General features: G+C 40.1%; 1 protein-coding gene across 1 annotated transcript in view; it reads left to right on the forward strand.

Annotated features, from left to right (window-relative positions):
- The first annotated feature begins 413 nt into the window (after nt 1–413).
- Nucleotides 414–24,810, forward strand: part of LOC126198534 (40S ribosomal protein S6) — a 28,234-nt gene continuing 3,837 nt past the window's right edge. Inside the window, exons 1-3 of the mRNA XM_049934932.1 lie at nt 414–569; nt 771–975; nt 13,672–13,817. Coding sequence (XP_049790889.1) covers nt 564–569; nt 771–975; nt 13,672–13,817 — 357 coding nt within the window. The 5' untranslated portion in view covers nt 414–563. The remainder of the gene's footprint in view (nt 570–770; nt 976–13,671; nt 13,818–24,810) is intronic.

Consider the following 24,810-nt stretch of genomic DNA (forward strand, 5'->3'; position numbering starts at 1 on the left):
GCTGCGATGCCGTTGGAACGAAGTTATGCACCAACCGAATATTTCAACAAATTCAGCAATGAGTCCTCTAGAGCAGTGATGCATGTCAGTAATTTTAAATTTCATTATCTATGAAAAAAACGAAGAACACTAGACTCGGTAAGTAGTTGCCTCTAACGGCTTTTCGCGTTTCACGCTTGTGACTTATTTGCAGTCCTCAAATGTCACAATTTATGTACGTAGATATGTTTTGCGCGACTTATTTGAACATTGTTGCTCAGGCCAACAACACCATCTCCCAGGTTGCTCACATCTTATATCCGTGCAAGTTTCTGGTTGATACAACGATTTATATGCACAAATTTGGTGTGTATATTGGGCAACTGTGTGGGCGGGACGCGTGATCCAAATTTGTAATTCGTGTGACAATCTTTGAAAAACATATGGCGCCAATGAGATGGATGTGCCGTCTTTGATGATCGTCAAACAGAAACTTTGATATAGCGAGTAGCTGTACTTCCGGAGCAGCCATAGTGCTTTCTTTCTAATCGGTTCGTGGCGAGGAGGAAGTTAATGTCGTTGCCATGAAGGTATTTCTTTATGAAGTTACCCAAAATGACCTAAAATATTGTTATACAGCGGATAATATGTGGTATCTGATATAGAAATTTGATTTATATTTACAATTTAATTGACGATGATTTACGATGTTGTGGATTATACACGCACACCGTGTGTTTGGTACATGTGCTGTAGCTGATGGAAGTATCAATAACTGTTTTCTTTTGCAGCTTAACGTGTCTTACCCTGGCACTGGGTGCCAGAAATTGTTCGAAGTTACCGATGAACACAAGCTTAGAATTTTTTATGAAAAGCGAATGGGAGCAGAAGTTGAAGCAGATGCACTTGGAGATGAGTGGAAAGGTTATATAGTGCGTATTTCTGGTGGAAATGACAAGCAAGGTTTCCCAATGAAACAAGGAATTTTAACAAATGGTAATTATCAGTTCATGTTTTGTGTTGCATTTGATTGAAGTTGCTGTATATCGTTGCCGACATGAGAGTACTTGAAGTGTGAGATGTTTTTCAGAACAGTAGAGAATTGTTTGTGATCCGGTACAGCTTAGAGGAACGGTGCATTAATGTTTACAACAGCGTTATGTTTATTTCGTGTGCAGGGATTTTTAAGAGTAATTTGGTGTATGTAATGTTTACAAATACCACTTGTGTGGAGAGTAAGACTAGTTTTCTGTGTAACTGTCATTCGTATCGTTCTATCCTTGTGTAATGGGGTCCCAAATTATCGGATAATTATTACTTTGTTCATAATAACTCCACATTCAGTTCCAAAATCAGGACATACGTAGACATATGTTAATATTGCTAGTTCCGAAATGCGGTCAATGAAATGCCTATATATTCAGAGCTAGGATTGATGGCATGTAGGAAATCGTGCAATTAAAATCTCTTTACACCATTTTAAATTGGCACCTTACAGTTGACCACTATAGTACCTTATTGGTCATCATTTCTGTAGTAACTGTTGTTTTGCTTCCCAGTGTTCAATATTTGCAAACCTGAAGATGCTAGTCGAGCAGTTAAGGTAGTTCTGAAATGGATGTTAATGTAAAATAAAGTATATTTATGAAGTAGTTTTAGAAAGGAAATTGTGTAACTGGGTTTGAAGTTACCTAAGCTTTAAGTTGTTTCGCTTATGGTAAAAAAATGACTTGTCATGTCTATGAAGAAAGTGCACATTAAATGAGAATTGATCATTAAAGTGTGACGAAAGGTGCTTAAGGCACCATGATTTAAATTACACTATAGTCTAAATTATGCCAGTCTAAGAATTAGATATTTGAGGGGTCCTGTAAAACATTCCTTTCAACTTCTCCCTTTTCGAAATCAAACACTGAAGACTCCAGGCAGGAATATCAAATAATGTAGGGAAAGATATTGTTACTTGTAAAGACACATACTGTAGACAGGCGCAATTCAGATATTAACATAAGATGTTGTATTTTATAGTTTATTCTGTGTGTTGGGAAATAGGTGGTGTTATAATGTTTGGCATTTTAATGTGTATGGTTATGCTTTTGCTAATAATTTTCGTGTTAGGTAGAACTCTGCTTACAGCTGGGAATTTTTTTTATTAAAGCACAATAGTTTTATGGCTTTAAGCTGAATCAGGTGAACCTACATGGTAAAAAGCAAAGTACAGTGTGTGTCATCCCATCATGTGAATATTAAAAGTAAAGGAATGTCTAAAATATACTTAGTGTTAAAAGATCAAAGCCACATCCATTGCTCCTAGTCATAGTTAACTATTCAGAGAATATCATCAATACTGTGATGAACGAAAGGTAAAATTTGCCTGCATGTAAAAAGAAGGTATTTTATAGTGAGCAGACACTAAAATGTTAAATGTGACATCAGGGCAGCTTCGGGCATGGATGTGTGTGATGTTCTTAGGTTAGTAAGGCTTAAGTAGGCCTAGTTCTAAGTTCTAGGGGACTGATGACCTCAGATGTTAAGTCCCATAGTGCTCAGAGCCATTTTGACATCAGGGCAAGGCAAAAGCGGTACGCACGAACAGACTAGCTTGAAGCTGATGTCATTAGACTAGGAATGCTGGGTTGCTGCCTTCACAAGTGAGAGGAGTACAGAATTTTGTTACATACTAGCACCGAATCTTATAACCAAGCAAAATTAGCCAAAATGTTATGGTGCATGAATACAGATTGATTATTCAGTGTGAACTGTGCATTTTCTTTTTTGTCTAAAAATTTCCGCTTCCTCTAATATATTCAAAATATGGCTTTCTTTTTTAAATTTTCTTAAGGGCTTGTGTTGCTGTGGCCATCATGTAGGTTTGATGTTAATGGAGAACATCTTCCTTATGGGTACGTTACTTTCAATGTTTCTGAGTGTACTTCCATGTTCCCGCAGTGCCACCAGGTGTTAGAGATCTTGACATACTGCCTATTGGCTTCTGTCTCGGGTTCTTCGGCCAACGTTCATCTAATGATTTTTCTGATGTTTCGCCAGCACGAGTGGCTGGCATTGTCAAAGCTTCACCCTCCATTGCCGGTGGTGAACTGGAGCCGATCTCGTGGCCACAGACTATATGTACCTGGCGCGCCAACGTCAGAGGGCTTCTCCGCGTTCATTTCCGGTGCGGGTCTCCTCTTGCTACCTGCGACGGTCATTCGCTGCATTACGGGAAGCCAGGATCCGTTTACCTTAAGGCTTTCTTCTTTCTTGTTCAAACTGTTCGCGTGCTTTTGTATTTCTACAGCTTCTCTGAACAAGTGCGTGTGATAGTGCTTCTCTACAGCCCGAACTTCCGTGTCGGCGAATTTTATTACACTGACACTGTAAGATCTCTTAATGCTATATATGTGCGAACATACGTAAACATTTACTTGAAGCTGACTGAGTAGGCACAATTGGTCAGTAGTTTTGGGTTGACCGAAGCGTCTGATCCCACCCGTCGGCTTTGGCCCGTGACGTAAGGCTGTTGTGGTGTGTCACGTCAAGACGGCGCGGAATTTAGTTTGTGAGAGTGGTGTGTTTGTAGGTGTCGTTTTGTTGCGATCGGTGGTGCTCTCTGGTGGTGTTAGGTGATGTTTTTGGTTTAGTTCGCTAGTGTGGCGTGTGTGAGTTTTGGTAAATTTTTTTTTTGTCTGGTAGGTATGGATATGACTGACAGTTTTCGGTTGTCGGCTGTGGTGGCGGACAGTGTGTTGTCTCTAATAAAATTTCAACTATTCGGATTTTTGAATGAAGTCGTGAAGTGTTCAGTATGTCGTGAAGAAATGAGGCTTGCTTAAAGTTCCGGTGTCTCGTACCATGGACAGCTGTATGTGGAGATGTCGTAAGGATAACAGGTCAAAGGAAGTGTTCGATCCCAATGTGTGGCTGTGAATGTTGGTATTGGTATCGGGAGATGTTTTTCAGCTATATAGGTTAAGGGAAGTGTTCGATCCCAATTTACGAGATTGGGAGCTGCTGTTGAGCTATATAGGTCAAGGGAAGTGTCCAATTCCAGATATTGTGTTTAGTGGTATTTGGGGAGTTTTGTGATGGGTTTCTTTTGTAGTTTTGCGGGGTTTTGTATGGGGGTAGGTGTCTAAATTTGGTTATAGTTAGTTTGTCCCCACCCAAAAACCTCCTATTTCCCGCACTTGTTCCGTTAGTGTCACTAGGCTTTTTGTGCAACTTGTGTTTTTCGATTTATTTTCGTCCTCGTAATGTGTATAACGACTGTATGGCCATATTGGAATCTTGGCTTATGGTGGTTTCGGCCATATTTGTGACATCATGGGTCAAAGCAGATGGGCGGGATCGGACGCTTCCGTATTTCCATAGTTTTAAGCTAAATATTTTGTTTCAAATATGAGGACAGCAGTTGCAGAATTTTACAAATTTGCCTTCTGTGAAATTGTTTTTCGATCTTGTCTAAAACTTCCTCTAGGCCTGAAGTTTTCTTAATTTGTGTTTACGTCTTAAATTAATAGAATGCTATTCTATGGTAAATTGTAGACGGGCAGCATATGGTGTGTTATCATTTTAACTCCGAACATGGCTTCATATTTAATCCCAGAGTAGAATAGAAACTGTCAGTTGTACAGTTTCTTTGCCTCACAGAAAACCTTGTTAATTTTTTGCACATTTTGAAATAATAATGAAATTTATTGTCCTTTATTCCGGTGTAAGCTATACAAGAAACTGTTGTCCCCCCCCCCCTCTCTCTCTCTTTTTCCCAAGAAATTTCTGTTCCATCCTACTAGCTTTTTGCAGTGCTGTGTATAGATGTAAACATTTTGGAAATGCTACATAACAATATTACAGAGTACGAATTTAAAAAAAATCTGTCAAATTCACCCCAAGCTGTAGTCTAATTTGAAAATGATATTTTGCCAAGAACTACTTCATTTGCATCCTTTATCTGGGTGGGATATGATAAAACAATTGCTCTAAGTACAACTGTATGTCCTCTCAACATGCCGCAGGGCTGCACATCATCACGTGATGCCCCACCACGCACGAAATTCCACCAGAAATGTGACAAGTGTATGAGCAGAGCAAGCACCAAGCACGGGCTGCCTATGTCATCGTAGCTGCGCATTCGCAGTACAGCCTGTTGTCTGGCGATGTCTGGTAACTGCTCAAACGAACCTACTATCTACATGGATAGCTTCTGTTCTGCCAGCCAGCTAGTCTCTTTGTTAGTGTGGGCCACTTTTGCCTTGCCCAGCACAGTTGCCCTAGTGTCACACTGATATGACACTGCACTTGCTTCTTCCCACATAGTAACTTGTGTGTGCTGGGACTAATCATGTTATGTTACAATTCTTTATTGCCAATCTGGCCTTTTTTACAAAAGTGTCTGCTAACTTTTTGGATGCAGATAAATTTTAAAGAATGGGGCATGTCTGTACCTTTTTGCGTGCCATGCTATTGACGATATTCTCTGAATAGTAAATTTTGACTTTGAGCGATGGGTATGCCTATGATCTTTCGATGTTTAGTATATTTCACACGATGCAATGACACTGTACTTGGCTTTTTACCATGTTCACCTGATGCGGCTTAAAGCTGCGAAACTGGTAGTGTTTTAATAAACAGTTTTACCAGCTGTACAAGAACTGTGGTTGCCCAGAATATAAAGTAGTTTGTAATAATTTTTGGTGTACATATGCTCAAGTGGATTAATTTATGTCAGTTTTATATATTCTAATATGACCAAGTGCAGTGACTGTGTACACCACACACAGGCAGCTGCCAGTGATTTTGTGTGTGGGATAGTAGGTCCCTTGGTGATTTAAGGGTGCTGCAGAATGTTGATTTCAGTGTGACACTAATAAATTGTGCCAAATCAGGTGTTCGTGGAAGAAATGTAAATTTGCCGAAATATGTAAGTTGCAGGAATGTTGCCAGTAAGGTATGATGGGAGCAAAAGATTAGCTGTTTGTGCTAAGCAGCCAATGCGAGGAGAAGGCAGACCTGTTTGGAAGTAATAACGTTGAGAAGGAATGGCAAAACGTTGCTGTAAACGAGGATTAAAAATTTAATTGCTCTTTGAGTAGTAGCTGTCTGAAATGTGGAAGTATCTGCATGCCAAGGACAGGGTTGCAATCCATGATGTTCGAAAAAGTGAAATATTTTTCTGCTCTTTTGCTGCACAATTGATCCGCATGAGCATGCTAAGTGGATCAACGTTTTTAATTACTTGATTGGAGAAGTTTAGTGGATCAATGTTCATTAGTGTATTTAATGTGCGACTTAATTGAATTGAAAAACATTGACCCACTTCCTCAAAGTGGCTTTTGATGCACTTTCAGATGATTCAGTCCACACAAATGTTTGACTGTTAATTTCACTGCCACATTTACTATATTTTTGTCTCTGCAATTAGTCAAAGAGATACGCACCAATGGACAGTGTCACTGTGCACGGCTAAATCAGTTAACTTGTACACATTGGAGCACTTGCTGTCATAATCTCAAAATATCTCTTGAAATTAATACACCAACAAAGAGCAGTTTCAATTTTGATGCTAGAAATACAGTGCCTTTCTCACCTGTCATTGGTTATGTCAAAGAATCATCCCATTGGTTATGTTAAACTAATGCATTGCCAGCCTTTGAGCAGTAGCACTGTAGTGATTGCTACTGTCAGTGATCTAGACTTTAGTGCAGAAATTACATAGCTTTTGAAAAGTGGTCTGAATTAGTGTTGTCATGCTTTAATTATGCAGTCCAGCCTGCTAAGATACCATTTTTCCAGGCAGTAACAGCTTTGTTCATTAAATTGGCTTCACTATTGATGTATTTGTATATTGTTAAATTTTCAATTTCCACTTGGCTGAGAAATTTTAGCTCCTTCTCAGTTACAGCATGTATCCATAGTGCGGCAAATTCGCTGATTAAAAATAGTTTGCGGATTGACTTCTCTTGTAGCTTTCATTTTCTAGCATATTGCAAACAATTTGTTGTTGGACCATATGTTTAGTTTCATGAGGGGGGTGGGGGACATTGTCAGATACTGCAGTTCCTCCCCCCTTCCTGCACTAGTGTACTATGTGCTTCTGTGCAGTTAGCTGTTCCTCAGCCGCTGTGCTGTTTTCCATCTCTGCAACACCTTTTGGCCATTACTGCAGGTTTTCAGTGTCTCTCATTTCTCAACGTATTTTGTTGGTAGTATCTTTGGGGATTATTTACTAGGGCAGCCCTAAACTCCATAAATGAATGAAATTGAGTGTTTTGAAGTTGGTTATTACCTTCTTAAATAGTCAGGGACACAAGTGACATAGACAGTTCTGGTGACTGTTACAGAATGTGAGTTGTGACGGCTCTTGCCAGGTCGTTACTATTTGCATACTCGGGGGGGGGGGGGGGGGGAGGACAATAACACAGAAGCTGCTTGTGATACTTCAAAGTGTAGATGTGAACTACTTTTGTGACAGTGCTGAACAATAGTTTCCATTGAATATTTGCATTATTAACTGGTTCTGGTTACAATGATTTCATTGAGTTGTTATATTCTGAAAAAAACTTACATTGTAATGATTTGGCATATTACACATCTGACACACTTTCTTAATTCCTGGGTGATGCAGTTACATTAATGGAGAAAACAATCTCAGAAATTGATTTTGGCTATTTTTCTTTTGTGCTGTTTGACCTATCACTGCTCTCTCCCTAGTGTGTAATTAATTTTTTTCAGTCTTCCACTGAGCAGTGTGGCGCCGAGGTTAACACATTGGGTTCGCATTTGGGAGGACTGCGGTCCAAACCTGTGTCCGGCCATCCTGATTTAGGTTTTCTGTGATTTCCCTAAATCATTTCAGGCAAATGCCCAGGGTGGTTCCTTTGAAAGGATATGGCTGACTCACTTTCCCATCCTTTCCTAATCTGATGGGACTGACGACCTCACTGTTGTCCCCCACCACAGCTAGTTGTAAACACCACCATAGTTTTAGGCTCTCTGACTCTGACAACTGCAGTGCTGTTTTAGTTATCTTCCAGGTCTCACTTCACCGACACCTTCCACAATATCTGCTTTATGAGAGATAGTGAATAGTCTGCAGCATTGTAATTTATTTGTACGCACACCTTCAATGGTGTTAGTGACAATGATGAAGCTGAACTATTTCATGCCTGTTGCCTGCCTTTCAGCAGTCTCTTCAGTGGTGTATGAGGAAAATTGTTTTCTTGGCACCATAATTTCAAATTGTATTAGAGATCATGTTTTTGTGGTTCATCGTGGTGGGTTCCTGTTCTGTCCTAGTTCATAACCACGGGCAACATATGAGTGGCCAAGTAAGTGGTCCTGACAGTCGGGATACAAGTTGCTTTGGAATAAGGCTGGGCATCATATTGTGAGTTGTGGTCACCTTTGTGCTCAGACGGCAAAGACTACCAAATCCACTGGTTAGTCCCTCATCTGTTAGGGGTAAAACTCGATGAGACCTGGGGCAAGTAAGGCTAGCAACCCACTTCCCTGGTACTTTAAATATGATGCTGGCAACAATCGGAGCAAAATGTCTAAGACCTTTGGACGTGACGGAGTCCCACCTCTAATTGACAAACCAGGGACTCCTAAGATAGGACTCGGCAAACGAATGGTAATGAGATGGGGAGCTATTAATATCAATGGGGGCTACTAAGGGAAGAATGTAGAGCTGGCAGTGGCTGCAAGTAAGATGGGTTGGATGATTTAGCTGTTAGTGACATTCAGGTAAGGGGTGAGAAAGAAGAGGAAGTGGGAGATTGCAAGGTCTACCTGTCAGGAGTCAAAGCAGGAATAGCACAATGGGGTGTAGGGCTTTAAATCAGGAAAGAAATGGAACCCAGCGTAGTTGCAATAAGGTATGTAAACGAATGACTGATGTGGATAGATTTGACAGTGTCTAGCAAGAAAATGATTGTGTTAGTATATTTGCATTGTGAAGGGACAGATCAAGATAGGATGGATAGTTTTTATGACACACTCAGTGATGTAGTTGTTAGAATAAAGGACAAGGACAGTGTTCTGCTCATCGGTGATTTTAATGCCAGGATTGGAAATCGAACAGAAGGGTATGAAAAGGATATGGGTAAATTTGGAGAGGCTGTGGAGGCCAACAGGAACGGGAAACAACTCTTGAATTTCTATGCCTGTATGGGCTTAGTAATCACAAACTCCTTTTTTAAACATAAGAACATTCACCAGTATACTTGGGAAGGCAGGGAACCAGATTTGTCATTGACTATATAATAACAGATCAGGAATTCAGGAAGGTGGTGAGGGACACACATGTATTCAGGGGATTCTTTGATGACACTGATCACTATTTAAGCTGCAGTGAAATTGGTATTGTGAGGCTGAAAGTGCAGGAGGTCAGGTCCATATGTAGGTGGATAAGAGTCGAGAAACTTCAGGATAAGGAAATCAGGCACAAGTACATAAGTGATCTCAGAAAGGTACCAGTTAGTTGAATGTAGTCAATTACAGTCATTGGAAAAGGAATGGACAAGGTACAGGGACACAGTACTAGAAGTGGCTAAAGAATGTCTTGGAACAGTAGTGTGTAAAAGTAGGATGAAGCAAACAGCTTGGTGGAATGACAGTCAAGGCAGCCTGGTGGTGGTGGTGGTGGTGGTGGTGGTGGTGGTGGTGGTGGTGATCATCATCATGTTTTTTTCAACCACTGAATAATATATTTTCTTGTTGCCAGTGTTAGGCCTCCAAACGATTTGGGGCATTATCTAAAACTGCTCATAGTCTTCTTAGATTTTTCATAAGCTGGAAACCACATCTGGGAACTACACACCTCATAATGATAAATCATTTGATTTATTCCCGTAAAACATAACTGGGCAATTTGAGACACTATTTGATATACCTGTATGCTAGACTAATTCATCCTTTATGACAGCCTTTGTGCATTAGGCATTCAGTCGCTCTACATGGTGAGTGGCTAACATGAACACTGGTATTGCCTAGACACGCTAGACTACTGAATTTCACACCTGTGATCCTGTGTGAGGAATCTGCACCTCCATGTGACTACGAATGATATTTCCATTACAGTTTTACAAGCATTAGACAGTGAATAACTGAAGCCTATGCCTATGGACTGTTTTTGTAGCATCTGGTTTTGGCCAAATTAGCATATAATTTTCAAGCAATAATTAGATGGATAAAATATGATTACATTCTTGGCAACTGTTTCATTTAATGCTGCAGTTTTAGGTATGAAAGATAACAGGTGTTGGCAGAAAAAAAATTACTTACACATTTAAGAACTTCTTACAGCAATGACATGGTGCACTATCTACAAAAAATGTGATTGTACGTTTCTGCTCATTTCTTTGTTATTCAGACAAGAATGAAAAATATCACATCGATTATTTGCATGTCAAGAGACACCATAGGAGGAAATGGCATTGTTTTTGAAACCTGTGGATGATTTGCTGTTTGTATTACTAGTGGTTCTTCATTTTCACAGCAGATGTTAACACTTTCTGATCATTAATCTTTGTTTCACCATTTTGTCCCCTGTGTGCTTATCACCCTCCAGTTTAGTTAACATTGTCCTGTTCTGTAACATACCTGGGCAATTTGCAGTTGTATTCTGTATTTGACTATTTCCACAATTAAACTCATTCACTAACTTATGCTGAGATTTTCCTTTTTCACTCTTATAAGATATTAGCTGTTCTAGTGAAAGAACAAATGTTTTTAAAATTTGAAGCAGCCCTGATTGTTCACTACGGAACAGAAATTGGAAGCCACAAACAATAATAAACATCAAAATATCCACGGGTGTACTGCCGGTCTGCAGTGTCAAACGGGCACAATATTTTGGTGATCATACATGTCGCCATCATCAGGTGAACTGACGGACTGAGCTCCTGTGAACGTGCTGGCACGGAGATCCGTACGCTATGGCTGCTCAGAGGGTTCCCTCAGTGATTATGAAGGATGAGGGACACTGGTCCAGAAATGACAGTTGAAAGTTAGGTGTGAAAATCTTCCTGGGCACTTTTACTGCTAGCTCTTTGCTTTGAATATTTTGGGAGGAGGTAGTATGGGCCAAAACAAGAAACTGTCTAGCAAACATGGGTTTAAGCATATCTTCAGAGCTATGGGCACTTCTTCAGCAGAAGAGGTTTCAAAGTGCAAAGATGGAAAAAGTGGTCATAGTTTGTAAATATCCACTCTAAAGTCCATGTTTACTAATTTTTGTGTTTGGTCCATACTACCTCCTCCCAAAATATGGAAAACAAAGAGCTTGCAGTAGTGGTGGTTTGTGATCAGAGGTATAAAAGATTTTTGCTTATAACTTGACTCTTTTTGGACCAGTCTTACCAGGAGTTGATTAGCTTAGATTAGATTTACTTTCATTCAAATTGATCCGTAGTGAGGAGGTCCTCCAGGATGTGGAACATGTCAGAAAAACAATAATACATGACAAATATTTACAACTAAAACAAATAAGCTAATGTACCATTCCACAGGTCCCAAGTGGAATGATAATCATTTTTTAATGAACACTATATGAAAGTCATTTTACAAATACTAATGCACTGAATTTAAAATTAAAAAGTTTATTTATAAGGTAATAAACATGTAATAAAACTACAATACTTATTTACAATGAACACATTACTGCACTGAAATTGTGCAGAGGTTTTACTGAGAAATTCATCAATGGAGTAGGAGGAGTTGGCAATCAATAAATCCTTTAGGCTTCTCTTAAACTGAATTTCATTGGTTGTTAAGCTTTTTATGGCTGCTGGCAAGTTATTGAAAATGTGTGTTCCTGAATAATGCACACCTTTTTGTACAAGACTAAGTGACTTTAAATCCTTGTGAAGATTATTCTTATTTCTAGTATTGATTCCATGAATTGAGCTGTTGGTTTGAAAAGGTGATATATTTTTGATGACAAATTTCATTAAGGAATAAATATACTGGGAAGCAGTAGTTAGTATCCCTTGTTCCCTAAACAGGCTTCTGCAGGATGTTCTTGAGTTCACACCACATCTCTTACTACATGTTTTTGTGCCTGGAAAACTTTAGCTTGGCTTGATGAATTACCCCAAAAAATAATCCCATAGGACAATATGGAATGAAAGTAAGCAAAGTATGCCAGATCTTTCATTTTTATATCCTCTATCTGACAAAATTCACATTGCAAACAGAGATTTTTTAAGACGCTACAGCAGTTCTGTCGTGTGCTCCTCCCAGTTGAATTTATGTAGCTGTAATTCCAAGAATTTAACACTGTCCACTTCTTCTATCTTCTTGTCATCGTATGTTAGAAATATACTCGTGGGACACCTCTTAAAAGTTCTGAACTGCATGTAGTGTGTTTTTCAAAGTTTAGTGACAAGGAATTGGCTAGGAACCAGTGATTAATGTCCACAAATATTTTATTAGCTGAGCTTTCTAAGACTACACTTGATTTGCTATTTATTGCAATGTTTGTATCATCGGCAAACAAAAAGAACTTGGCATCTGGTAATGTTACTGATGAAAGGTCATTGATATACGCAAGAAAAGGTAAGGGCCCCAAAATGGAACCTTGTGGGACCCCACATGTAATTAGTTCCCAGTTGGATGATGCCTGATAGATTGATACATGTCTGTTTTCTAATAACACCCTTTGTTTCCTGTCAGAGATATAAGATTTGAACCATTTTGCAGCATTTCCTGTTACACTATAATATTCTAATTTACTTAAAAGGATATTGTGATTTACACAGTCAAATGCCTTTGACAGATCACAAAATATACCAGTTGCCTGCAATTTTTTGTCTAATGAATTAAGCACATTTTCACTGTTGGTGTAGATAGCCTTGTCAATATCAGAACCTTTTATAAATCACAAACTGTGACTTTGACAATATGTTATTTGAGATAAGATGGTTATAAAACTGACTGTACATTACTTTTTCTAAAAAATTTTGGGAATGCTGGCAACCCATCTTCGTCCTTCTGTATCATCACAGAATTGTCCTGTATCAACATAGGTAGCTTTTAAAGCTCAAAATGAGTTAAAACTTGGTGTTAGTTGATAAAGTTGAATTATACTTGTGCACTGGTAATTAAAGTATCCTGGAAGTTTACTTTTTACTTTCTGTGTAGATGTGAAGCCAGCATATCCCACATTGTTAATGGAAATCTTCGAGGAGCTGGTTGGAGCACGATAGAGGGAGTTCACATACCACTGGCAAGCATTTAGACGTATTTCAAACTGGTGTCAGTAGTCTCCAATGTAGTAGTATCACATTCTTCTACAATTTTGAGCCACTAAACTGTCAGACCCAGGATCACTAAAGTAATCCATTTTGATAGTGATGCCTAAGCAAAGTAGGTCAGACTGAAAGCTGTAGGCTACACAGTTGTACAAAGCCTGACAGTCTGACTACAAATGCAGGGCTTGGTGGTACCTAGAAGCCAAATGGCTATCAGTGCTGAAGCAGATGTGAGATTCTGTTTTTTCAGTCGTCTGCTCTAAAGTTGCAAGAGTGTACCCAGAATTTAAAGTTTCTGTCAAAATAACAACTTGGGACTTTGTGGCTTAATGAGTGCATTTGGTGAAAATGTTACTTAGTGTGAAATATTAAAGATTTGGACATCTTTGTGCATGTTGTTTGTTGAATAGATCTTCATTAAAGCTTTGACAAATTACAGGTAGAGTGCGCCTCTTGTTGTCAAAGGGTCATTCATGTTACCGCCCGAGGCGGGATGGTGAAAGAAAGCGTAAATCGGTTCGTGGGTGCATTGTTGATGCAAACCTAAGTGTGTTGGCATTAGTCATCACCCGCAAAGGAGAACAGGTAAGTTGGCCATGTGTTTATATCAGATACTGAATATTCATGGTGAAGGTCATTTGTAATTCTTAATAAGTAGATTTATTTAGATAATTGAGCACCCTGTGACAGCAGCATGGTGGTCTCTTTTGTTAGATATGCAATGCTGCGCACTGCACTAAACACTCGTCTGTTACGAAGGAATTTGTAGATTCAAATTTTTCTCTAATCATGTCGCCTTAATTAAATGAATGTGAATGGCTTATATCCACAGCACCAGCACTGTACTAAGTGGCCTTTGCTTGTACAGTTCTAGAATCTGTGGTAAAGTAATGCAGGTACTTACCACACTGCTCTGCAACCATTGGTGCAGTGGAATTTATCTGGCAACAATGAGGTTAAACAGTTATGCATAAAAGTTTTTACAGAAAAACTGATAAGACGTCTCCAGGTTTGTTAAATAAGGGCTAAGCACAAGTGTACATAACTAATATATGAATAAATTTGGTGTACAGCCTTTTATAGTTGCTTCAGCCTAACAGTTTGCAGGATCTGTGTACAGCATCTGAATGACTGGTGTAGTGAGGAGAAATGTACAGAAATTTTGAGATGTTGCTGTCAGTGGGTTTTGTGTGTAGAAGTTAAAAATTTAAGCTCACAATTGAACAAAGGCTGTATTTGTCTTAAATTTCATGTGTGCTTGTGTAAGATTGTTCCACCAGTGGGTGGCTCAGAACCAGAATCAGGTGCAGCATTGCAGGTGAACAGTGCTATTAAGTCTGGAATTGTCATTTCCAGGTTTTTCAATTGGCTGGTGTAGACATTGCTCAGTTGAAAGCCGTATATGGTTGCAAGTTACTCAAGTCTGTCTAGATGACACTGCTTTGCATGCTTGATAAGGGGCTGCTTCCAAAGTGTCAGGTACATGGCTTTCTTTTTGTAAAGATAATTTATATGCTCAGACCTCTGCATATGTGTGAAACTGTTAGTGTTTATGCTGGCAGAGGGGAACGGATATCAAATATGGCATGCTGTATAAAAATGTGAATGAATTTAAAGGCTTGGTTGCAATATGAACTTTCATATTAGAAAGGTGAAAGAAACTTGTCTTTTGGGAGCTTGAGGGACAGGCATGTTTTTTGTGCGCTGTATACTCATTAAATTGGTGAGATAGAAATGGACTCTGTAGGGGTCTCGGGTATGGTGGCTGTTGAAGACTGGAGGCCGTACATAAAGATTGAAACTTTAAATGGCAAAAACCCTGCAGAACTCCAAAGTTTACAGTGGACGGTAGTACAGTTTCACATTGGCTTAATCATTTTTGTGATGGTTGTATGAGCATAGACAATAATCGGACTCGGAAGGCCAAAAAGTCAACAGATGACTGAAATCTAAAACTTGTGGCAGATGTTCTTGAAGATTGCAGTGCAACTTCTGAGGAACTCTCTGAAGCTATGGGAATCCCCCCCCCCTCCCCCCGATCAAAATTACTATTCCGTATTCTGACAAATGATTTGAAGAAGAAAAATTTCTAAGAGATGTCACACACTGACTACTGAAGAATAGCTGAAATGTCTGCACATTGAAACCTTGCTCAAATGATGATTTTACCATGAAGGATGAGAGTTTTTGATTAAATGTGGATTACGGAGATGTTGAACCAGAGCTGAAATCAGTCCAGGTGAAGAGCTTCAGATTCTCAAAGTCCTAAAAAAATTTAGACATGCTTAGTCAAAGCTCAACTAAATAATTTTTGCATACGATCACCAAGAATCATAATGACAGATAGTCCCGTATGGAATAAGTGTCACAGCAGTGTATTATTGTAACTTCATGCAGAACTTGGGCAGAAAGTGCACGAAATCCGACCTCAGTTGCTGCTTGAAGCTGGGCCACTAATTCTCCACAGCAATGCTTGCACGCATGTTGCCAGTGTTGTAGCCAAAAACTGTGAATATGGGTGGAAAGAGTTGCTGCATCCTCCCCATAGCCCAGTCTTGAGTCAACCTGGCTTCGACTTGTTCCTCTAGTACCTGGCTTCGACTTGTTCCTCAAGTACCTGGCTTCGACTTGTTCCTCAAGTACCTGGCTTCGACTTGTTCCTCAAGTACCTGGCTTCGACTTGTTCCTCAAGTACCTGGCTTCGACTTGTTCCTCAAGTACCTGGCTTCGACTTGTTCCTCAAGTACCTGGCTTCGACTTGTTCCTCAAGTACCTGGCTTCGACTTGTTCCTCAAGTACCTGGCTTCGACTTGTTCCTCAAGTACCTGGCTTCGACTTGTTCCTCAAGTACCTGGCTTCGACTTGTTCCTCAAGTACCTGGCTTCGACTTGTTCCTCAAGTACCTGGCTTCGACTTGTTCCTCAAGTACCTGGCTTCGACTTGTTCCTCAAGTACCTGGCTTCGACTTGTTCCTCAAGTACCTGGCTTCGACTTGTTCCTCAAGTACCTGGCTTCGACTTGTTCCTCAAGTACCTGGCTTCGACTTGTTCCTCAAGTACCTGGCTTCGACTTGTTCCTCAAGTACCTGGCTTCGACTTGTTCCTCAAGTACCTGGCTTCGACTTGTTCCTGAAATTGAAAAAAACATACATGCGGGTGTGTTACCATAGCAATTAGATAGATGAGCAGAAGTGATGTTGTGGATGAAGTAATAGGGCTTCAGAGTTTGGGATTGTCATAGAGAAGGAAGACAATATTTAAGGACTGTAAAGAGGTATTGAAAAAACCAAATGTGTATGGAAAAGTGTGCATTTAAGAAATGTCTGTCTAATACATGCACCGATTTGGGTGATGACATTCAGTATTCATAAGTGTCCTATTGACTATTCATTTTTGCAGACATCCCCACTGTATGTTACTAGACAGTTGGCACAGTTGCACACATACAGCAAAAGCCTCCTCCAACATTGTTATAGTTTTGCTTGTAGAAGCATGTGACAAAGAACTCATGTGTAGTGTGAAATTTGTAGAATGAGTGCTAATGATGGAACCAACAAAAAGAAGGAAATACAAAGCAAGATTATCCTTCAAAGTCATAAAAAGGCAAAAGAATTGAACAGTTCTGCCTTAGGAAGGGTTTTTGATGTAATGGAAGACAAGTAATTGGTGAAAGAATGAAGATGCTGTTTAAAAAGTGTATTCTCGGAGGAGAGGAGTAGATTGCTGGCCAGATTTAGAGAATAGTGTTGCAGAATTGGTAAAAGAGGCAGAATTATGTTCCTACGAGACATAAGATTAGGGATTATGCATTGAAATGGGCACCAGCCAATCCAATTAACAGCGAAGAATTTAAAGCAACAGTAGGTTGTTGTAGTTGTTTCATTAACAGAAAAATATAAAATGGCAGAGAACAAAAACTGAGCAGAAATTTCTGAAAGATCTTGACCGTACAGTTAAGAGCTTTCATAAGTTTTATTCGTGTGAAGCAAAAATTAAACTTTCCAGGGTCTCATACTGGAAATATGAATGTAACAACAAAAAACTGCAATATAGTAAATAATACTGTGGGAACAAAAGGTGTAAAAACTTAGAAATACAGGCCATGGAAAAGCCAGGTTTACAGGAATATTAACATGCATGGTAGATGGCACAAATTAAAAACCTACAATTGTTTTCAAGCAGAAGACCTAGCTTAAAATTTTGTCCAGGAATTTTTGTACATTATCATCAAAAGTAATGGAAGGAAAGGTGTAAAATTGTGGATGGAAAATGTGTGGCAGAAGTCAGGTGTTCTGAAATATCAACAAAGTTTATTAATTTGGGATATGTTTTGCAGTCACATACTAGACTGACTACACCAAAAATCACATAACATAAAGCAACACTAAGATTGATGTTATACTGGGTGGTTAGACTTCAATGCTGCAAGCTTTAGATACCTCTTAATAAACCATCCAAATCACATCCACGAACAATGGAATGGTTGGATGATGAGTGGCGAAAAGTCATGTACAAAAGGTGGAGTTATGTGGGCCGCAGCATGTTTTGTGTGATTTCATGATCAAATCGTGGAAAAGAGTGAAAGTGAAAATAGTGATTAAATCCTTCAAGAAGTGTGGCATTGCCAGTGCTATGAATGGCACAGAGAACGATTTATGTTACTGATGACTTAAGTGGATATCGATTGACAAGATGCAAAATGGACCCATATGATTATCTTTTCAACAACAAAATTGAGGGTGTTCTTAAAGAGCTCCTTTTCTTAGATAATTGTAATAGTTGTATTTTGCATTGTTTTAAATTGAGTGATAATATATAGGTTTTAATTATTATAAAAATATAAATCTTTTATATGTCATATAAGACAATACTTTTTCATGCTTCAACTATCATGTTATTTGCTGAAATATATGGTAATTGCCAGTCATATCATAATTCTGATGTTTCCACAGCACCAGCGCTGTACAGGCATGTGCTTCTACAGTTCTAGAATCTGTGGTAAATTAATGCAGGTACTTACCACACTGCTCTCCAACTATCGATGCAGTGATATTTATCCAGCAACAAAGACTCCCCAAAAGTACTTGGGGCATCTGATACCTTGAATTTACACGTCGGGATTTGTTTTCTTGTTGGTGCAATGCATATAGCACACTTTTATTTAGTCTCTTAGCATAGGATGCTCGGAGCAGAAGCTTGTGTTGCAAAAAGTCTTGTAGCACATTGGCTGCTGAGGCAAGCCCCGCTGCCTCTTCCCAGAACAGTCAGTTTATAGCTCATAAAAGAAGCAGACATATAATGGTTTAATGTCACAGAAGTGACAGGAATGTTGGTGAGTTGCTAGATGAACCAGGTTTAGCCACTTCGCCCAGTTTTGTAGATGTTAACAGTTACTATGCTCAATTCTGCACACAAATCAGCTCTATAATCACAATGACACTACTGTTGAAAAACTGTCTGGCATCAAGTGTAAATATTTTGGAGCTGCACGAAGTCAGCACTTTCACCAATCAAGAGGGGCCAAGATAGTGTGTGACCAGTATAGTATTTGTGTGCTTGTCATACTTTGCAAATAAGATCTAGATTGGGTGAATAATTTTTACTGTAAGTTTATGTTGGGGCATGTGTTGAGTGGTAGATTTTAAAGTGCAGTGAAATGCCACAAGTCAAGATATTTGTGGCCATCTCAGTAAGTCAAACCAGTAAGATTCTAAATTACACTGTCTAGTCACATTGTGACCACAACCTGTATTAATGTCAAAGTGTAATAACCACTCGCAGGTGGCAGCATTGGCAGTGGAGGGCATATGAAGCTTGTTAGGTATGTGAGAAACAGTACAGTCATTGTTGTAATGTGGAAAGAGTGATATATCTGACTTGGCTTTTGGGCAAAGAGTGCAAGCATTTCCAAAGCAGCTAAGTTTTAAACTGTTAGTGTGCTGTCATGGTTAACAGTTTGAAGATTAGCCACTTTGAGGAATATCAAGCCTAGAAGATTGGCCATTTGTGCCATCATTTAAAGCTTTGTCACATGTGTAATACATATATTTTCAGAGCTAATGCATACCAAAAAAAGGTCCAAGCCTAAAGATTTTTCAAATTACTATAGTTGTTTGCTAGATAACAAATTTTAAAATAAAGATTAAGTGTAGTTGTCCTTCAAAAATGTTCCAAATGAGTTATTGAGCAATGTCCTCATTAGCTTCCAAAATTTCTAACTCATCATATGTGACCTATTTGTGAAAGTCACAGCAAGTTGCGAAACCTAAAGTGTACATGCATGAAATTGTCTGTGTTATCACAAACTGGTTCAGCCATTTGTGATGGCAGCTGGTAAATTCACTAATGTTTCTTTCAAATAATACAGAAATTAGCAAGGGGTGCAGCACCTCTGAATGGACAATTTGCAAGGGTCTGTACATTATCATGTGAAATGACTCCAGTTTTAGTGGTGCCTCGCATATTGAGAAAATCGTGGCCAGAGCTATACTGGGGCATGGTCTTTTAAACAGTGATGTTGCCCATGCTATGCTAGGACTCAGTCCCCAGAGTGGTGAAGTACAGTGTGCATAGCAAAATGTTGCTGCCCAAAACTGGCAATGAGACAACTGTGGTGTGCCGTGGGCCATTGTCAGTGGGATAAATGACAGCTGTGGAGTTGTCTGCTGTAGAATAGATTAGTAACTGATGGTTGAGATGAACCAAGGAGCATTGCTACATATGGGTGTCTGCAGCAGGTGCCTGGTACATGCACCCACATTGACTGCTGTTCATAGGTGATGAAGGCTGGAATTTTTACATTGGCAACGCAACTGGACATCCACTGACTTGTCGATGGGTGGGCTTTTCAGGTGAATCACATTTTGTGGTCTATCAGATGGTAGTTGGTGTGTGCAGTGTGGAATGTCTGAAACCAAACACTCTGCAACACTAATCTGAAGTGTCCAGGCTAGAGGAAGGAATGCTGTTGTGTGTGAAAATTTTTGTGGCATTCCCTGGGTGATTGTCATCCCTAAAGGCACAATGTATCAACCCAAGTATGGATCTCTCTTTTGGAGCCCATGCCCACACCCATACATGCAGTTCATTTGAGGTCAGCTGATGGCATCTACCAATAGGCTAGTGCAATGTCACAGTTTAGAGTGTATGTGCATGGTCTGAAGTGCACTAGGATGAGTTTACTATACTCCTGGCCATCAAACAATGGATTTAAACAAAGTTGAGAATCTGGGACCACTTTAATTAGGCTGTTGATACCATGGACCCTCAACTGAGGAACCTATAGCAGCTGGCCATGGAAATGGAGTCAGTATGACTTCGTATCCCTTTTGGAACCTTCCAGAACTGCAGTGACACACTTGCTGCATTTCTGTGCCGCAGTCCCCCTGGGGTTCGCAGCTCTTTTGTGAGGTCATGGGTGTTACACAGGCTACCAAGCTGTTATGGTCCATTCTTCCTTCCCGGGCTGCATTTATGTCCCTCCCTTCCTGTCCTCACTTGTCCTTCTCTCTTGATGTTCTTAATTATGTCGACCTGACTATCCAACTATTTTCTTGTTTTCCTTCTGGTTTTCACATAGCCTTTTCTTTTTCAATTTTACTTTTTGATGTTTTTGATTCCCCTTTGGGGGTTTGGCCTTCACTTGTAAATTTTCTCTTCGTAGTGTGAGCCATTTGACAAACTCCCTCAGTAGCACCTACAGTGTGGATTCCACACCCCCTCTTCCTTCCTCACTGTTGCCATGCTAGGTCACCAGCATATGTAGCCATCCTTGGGAGGTGTAGCTGAGCCCCTGACAACACAGGGACCACACTTCTGATAAGTGAACGGTTGTCTTCTGGTGCATGCCTAGGAGTGATTACTTACAATTGTGGCACATCAGAACTCCCAGCAACTCTCTTGCTAGGTGGCCCTGGGTGGTGCCCGTGGGAAGAGCCTGTTTGGAGCAGGTGGTATCAGGGCATATGCTTTGTGTATGAAATGTAATAAGCTAAAAAAGCTGGCCATTCTTCTATATCTGTCTCTTTGGTTGGTAATGAATTGTGCAGTGCAGCTTTGTATAACCCTGTGGCCTTCCCCTTCCCTGGCTACACACGGGAAGACCAGGCTCGCCACCTTGGGATGAGACTGTTTCCCTGCTATCTGGTCTGCACTAGGACTGAGCAGGTGACTTTCACTGCTGCCAAACATCTCTGATCAATCATCTGCTTAAATTGTAACCTCAGTTTGGCAGGGCTTTTCTCAGTGGTGCCATGTTGTTTTGTTCGATCTCCATAAGGCCTAAGACACAGCTTGGCTCCATCGCATCCTACTTAAGCTCTGATTGAGGTCTTTGGGGCCCCCTCCCCATTTGTCAGTACCTACCAAATGTGTCTTTTGTATTTCAGTTTGCATTGTTCCACAGGGCTCCATATTTTTTCTGATTGCTATTAATGGACTTTTGGCCTTTGCTAGACTGTTGGTCACCCTTGCTCCACATGTGGATGATTTCTGTATGTGGACTAGCTCCCACTCAGTGGCGTCTGTGGAGTGACAGCTTCATTGTGCCAGCCAGTGCACTTCTGCATGGAAGCTCTCACACAGTTTTAAATTCTGTCCCCTTAAGTTGGGGTGTGATGCATTTATGCCATACTGCAGGCAGTTGATTGGGAGAGCCACCTAGATGCCCAACACCAGACTAAGATCCCCCAGTTACATTTCTTGTCTTCCCTTTGACAACCAGTTTACTTGGTTGCCTTTTATCTGCATTTTGAAGGTTGGCTTTTTCCATAAACTCGATGTCCTTTGCTTCCTTGCCCACACCTGTTTGGGTGCAGATTGTTCAACTTGTCTCTGCCTTCATCAGACATTAATTCTGTCTTGTCTGGACTGGTTAAGTTTATGAATCAGCTGCCCCTCCATGGTGCTCCTTTTGGATCCTGTTCACCTTTGTGGTAACCCTGTAGCCACTGGATCCCTTTGTACTAGCCATGGTGTTAGTCTTTTGGTTGATGTTGGGATCCCTCCCCTTTTAATTTGGTGATTCCAGCACCTGGTTTCCTATGCCATCACTGTCCCCACTTTCTCTGCTCACACGTCATATTCTTTTTGTGGTGTCAGGATGTTGCTTGTCTGCTGGTAATACTCAGATGAGTTTACCAGTTGGTCACTGCCTTGCTTCTCTCTAGACTACATTGGAGTCAGTAATGGTCCATTCTTTGTCCTACTTAAAGGCTTGGCCAGACAGAACATGGACTGGCAGTGTGGCTCATGCCACAGCAGATGGCTGAGGTGTTCAGCAGCAAGAAATGTCATCAAAGTGAGAACGACTGGCTGTAGTGACTGCTGTTGGCGTCAGTCACACTATGGTGGTGGCTGAAACTTTGGTAGAAGCTTGCTTGTGTAGTGCAGTTGACGATACATTCAGCTGTCAGTGTGAGAACACAGCAGTTAAAGCTGCCAACAGGTGCTGCCAATTATTGCAGTGAATCGTATTTTCTGAGACAACATGGCATTGGTCGGTGTAGCAGGCCAGTTACTGCATTGGTGCTGCACTTTGTATGGACTGCACGATAAAATAACAAGCATTTCAATGATGCTGCTGTGGCTGAAGGGCTCTGGCCTTACTGCCAGGCCACATTGTCTGGCCAAGCCTTAGTCTGAGTGTCATCAGCATGAAAATTTCATACTTCATCTGAATAAGAAAACAGTAAGTTTGAGATATTGGTAAATTCCATACCTACCAAGTTTTCTGGTTTTCCCAGAAGATTTCTTGATTTTGGGGTAATATCCCAGTTTTCCGGATTTTAAACTTCCGGGCTTGTTCCCACCCTCTGCATTCATACCGCATTTCAGTTTTGACTTTAGTAGTAGCTGCTATTCTGAGATGCGAGTGTTTGAAATTGGATTCAAAGTCGGCCGATAATATCAATAGTTCCTTCCCGCACAATATTGCTGCGCTTTTGTCATTGTCCCTTGTTTGAAACGCTACCAGAGAAAGTTGATCAAATGTTCTATTGATAATCAAAACTCGCAGATTATTGCTGCATACTCCTTGTGCTTTGATTGCATGTTAGGGGGAAGGCTTTATGCTTGGTTTTATGCTGTTTGCTGCAGTTCTGGTATTTGTGAAATTCTGTAACGAATTTTTGTGCAATTTAGGGTTTTGAGTTCTACTAAGAAACAGTATCACCAGTCTTTCAGGGATGCATAGTCTGCCGAATTTCCGTGCATTATGCGATCGTGGAAAGGTGAAACATTCGCGTTCTGTTCCATGTGTTCATGTGATATAAACATTGCTTACGGAGGAAGAACTGAATCGTGTCAAATCTGTAAAACACGTCTCGAGTAAATAAAGGATAGCAGTAGGAAAATTCCTGGAGCTGACCTTGATGTAATAAGAGCAGAATGTTTGTTCACTTCATTTTTAATTGAATATAATAATTCTGTTAGCTGCTGGTGGTCATGCTGGTGCCCTTCTTAAGAAAACATTCTCTGGTTAGTAAATCGCAAAAAGATACTGTTTTGGTCGTACGAAGACTTCACATATTATGAAAGAAATGGCTACAGATTCAAGAAATGAACTCATTAGTTGCTTGCAATGTGAACCATTTACTTTGGCTACTGATGGGAGAAATGACAGTGGTGCTAAGTTTCATCCCTTAATCGTTTTGAGGAAAAGCAGGAAAAGATAGTTACTTTGGTGCTGTCGGTCCCAGCCTTGGTGGGTGATTCAGTGGGACATAATGTTGGAAATGGTGGATTTCACTGTTGGAGTATTACAAAATACCAATGGAAAATTGTGTAGTGTTCCATTCAGACAGTGCTCCGGTCATGATTGGAAAGAAAAATGGAGTTGTTGCTGTTTTAAAGGAAGCACAGCCATATGTCTTTGTGCTGGGTTGCTCATGTCATTTGATGAACTTGGCTGCTGAGAAATGTGCAAGCGGTTTGCCTGTTAAGATTGATGAACTTTTAGTTTACGTTTTCTATTAATTAGTAGAGAGTTGCAAGAGGAAGGAAAGTCTTAAAGTTCAAAGAGCTTCATGACAAGGAAACTAAGAAGATATTAAAAGATAATTACACAAGTGTGTGCAGAGACTGTTGGAGCAGTGGGATCCTTTAGTTGGGTTCTTTAAAGATGTGCGTTTTAGTGCTCAGTGTGCATCAAGTAGCTTAACATTGTTTACAATCCCAAAAGCTGAGCTTGGTGGTTCTAAAGACTGTAGAAAGAGGAAGGCTGTCACCAGAATTGGTTGCCCCAAAGAGATTTGCATCTGCCACACAATCTTACACCTGTGCTGAAGAACCTCAGCATTATTCACTTGTGAAGAAAAACTGTTTCTCTCTTAATGCTTAAACAAGCCATACTGTGCTTTCCTACTTTCAGTCCTGTATTGGCAGAATCTCAGTTCTGCACTTGAGTGCTTCCCATTAAATTCATAAACAGTTAAAACTAATGATGAACCTATTACAGCAGCTTCTTTCTGGGTTGTTAAACCTAAAGTTATAAAGACTTCCCTGTTATAGAAAGTTCAGTACCATCTTGTTGAGAATCAGAGACAACGTTGATCTAGTAATTAGTGTTCAGACAATGAATT

The sequence above is a fragment of the Schistocerca nitens genome, chromosome 8 (assembly GCF_023898315.1).
Source record: "Schistocerca nitens isolate TAMUIC-IGC-003100 chromosome 8, iqSchNite1.1, whole genome shotgun sequence".
NCBI lineage: Eukaryota > Metazoa > Arthropoda > Insecta > Orthoptera > Acrididae > Schistocerca > Schistocerca nitens.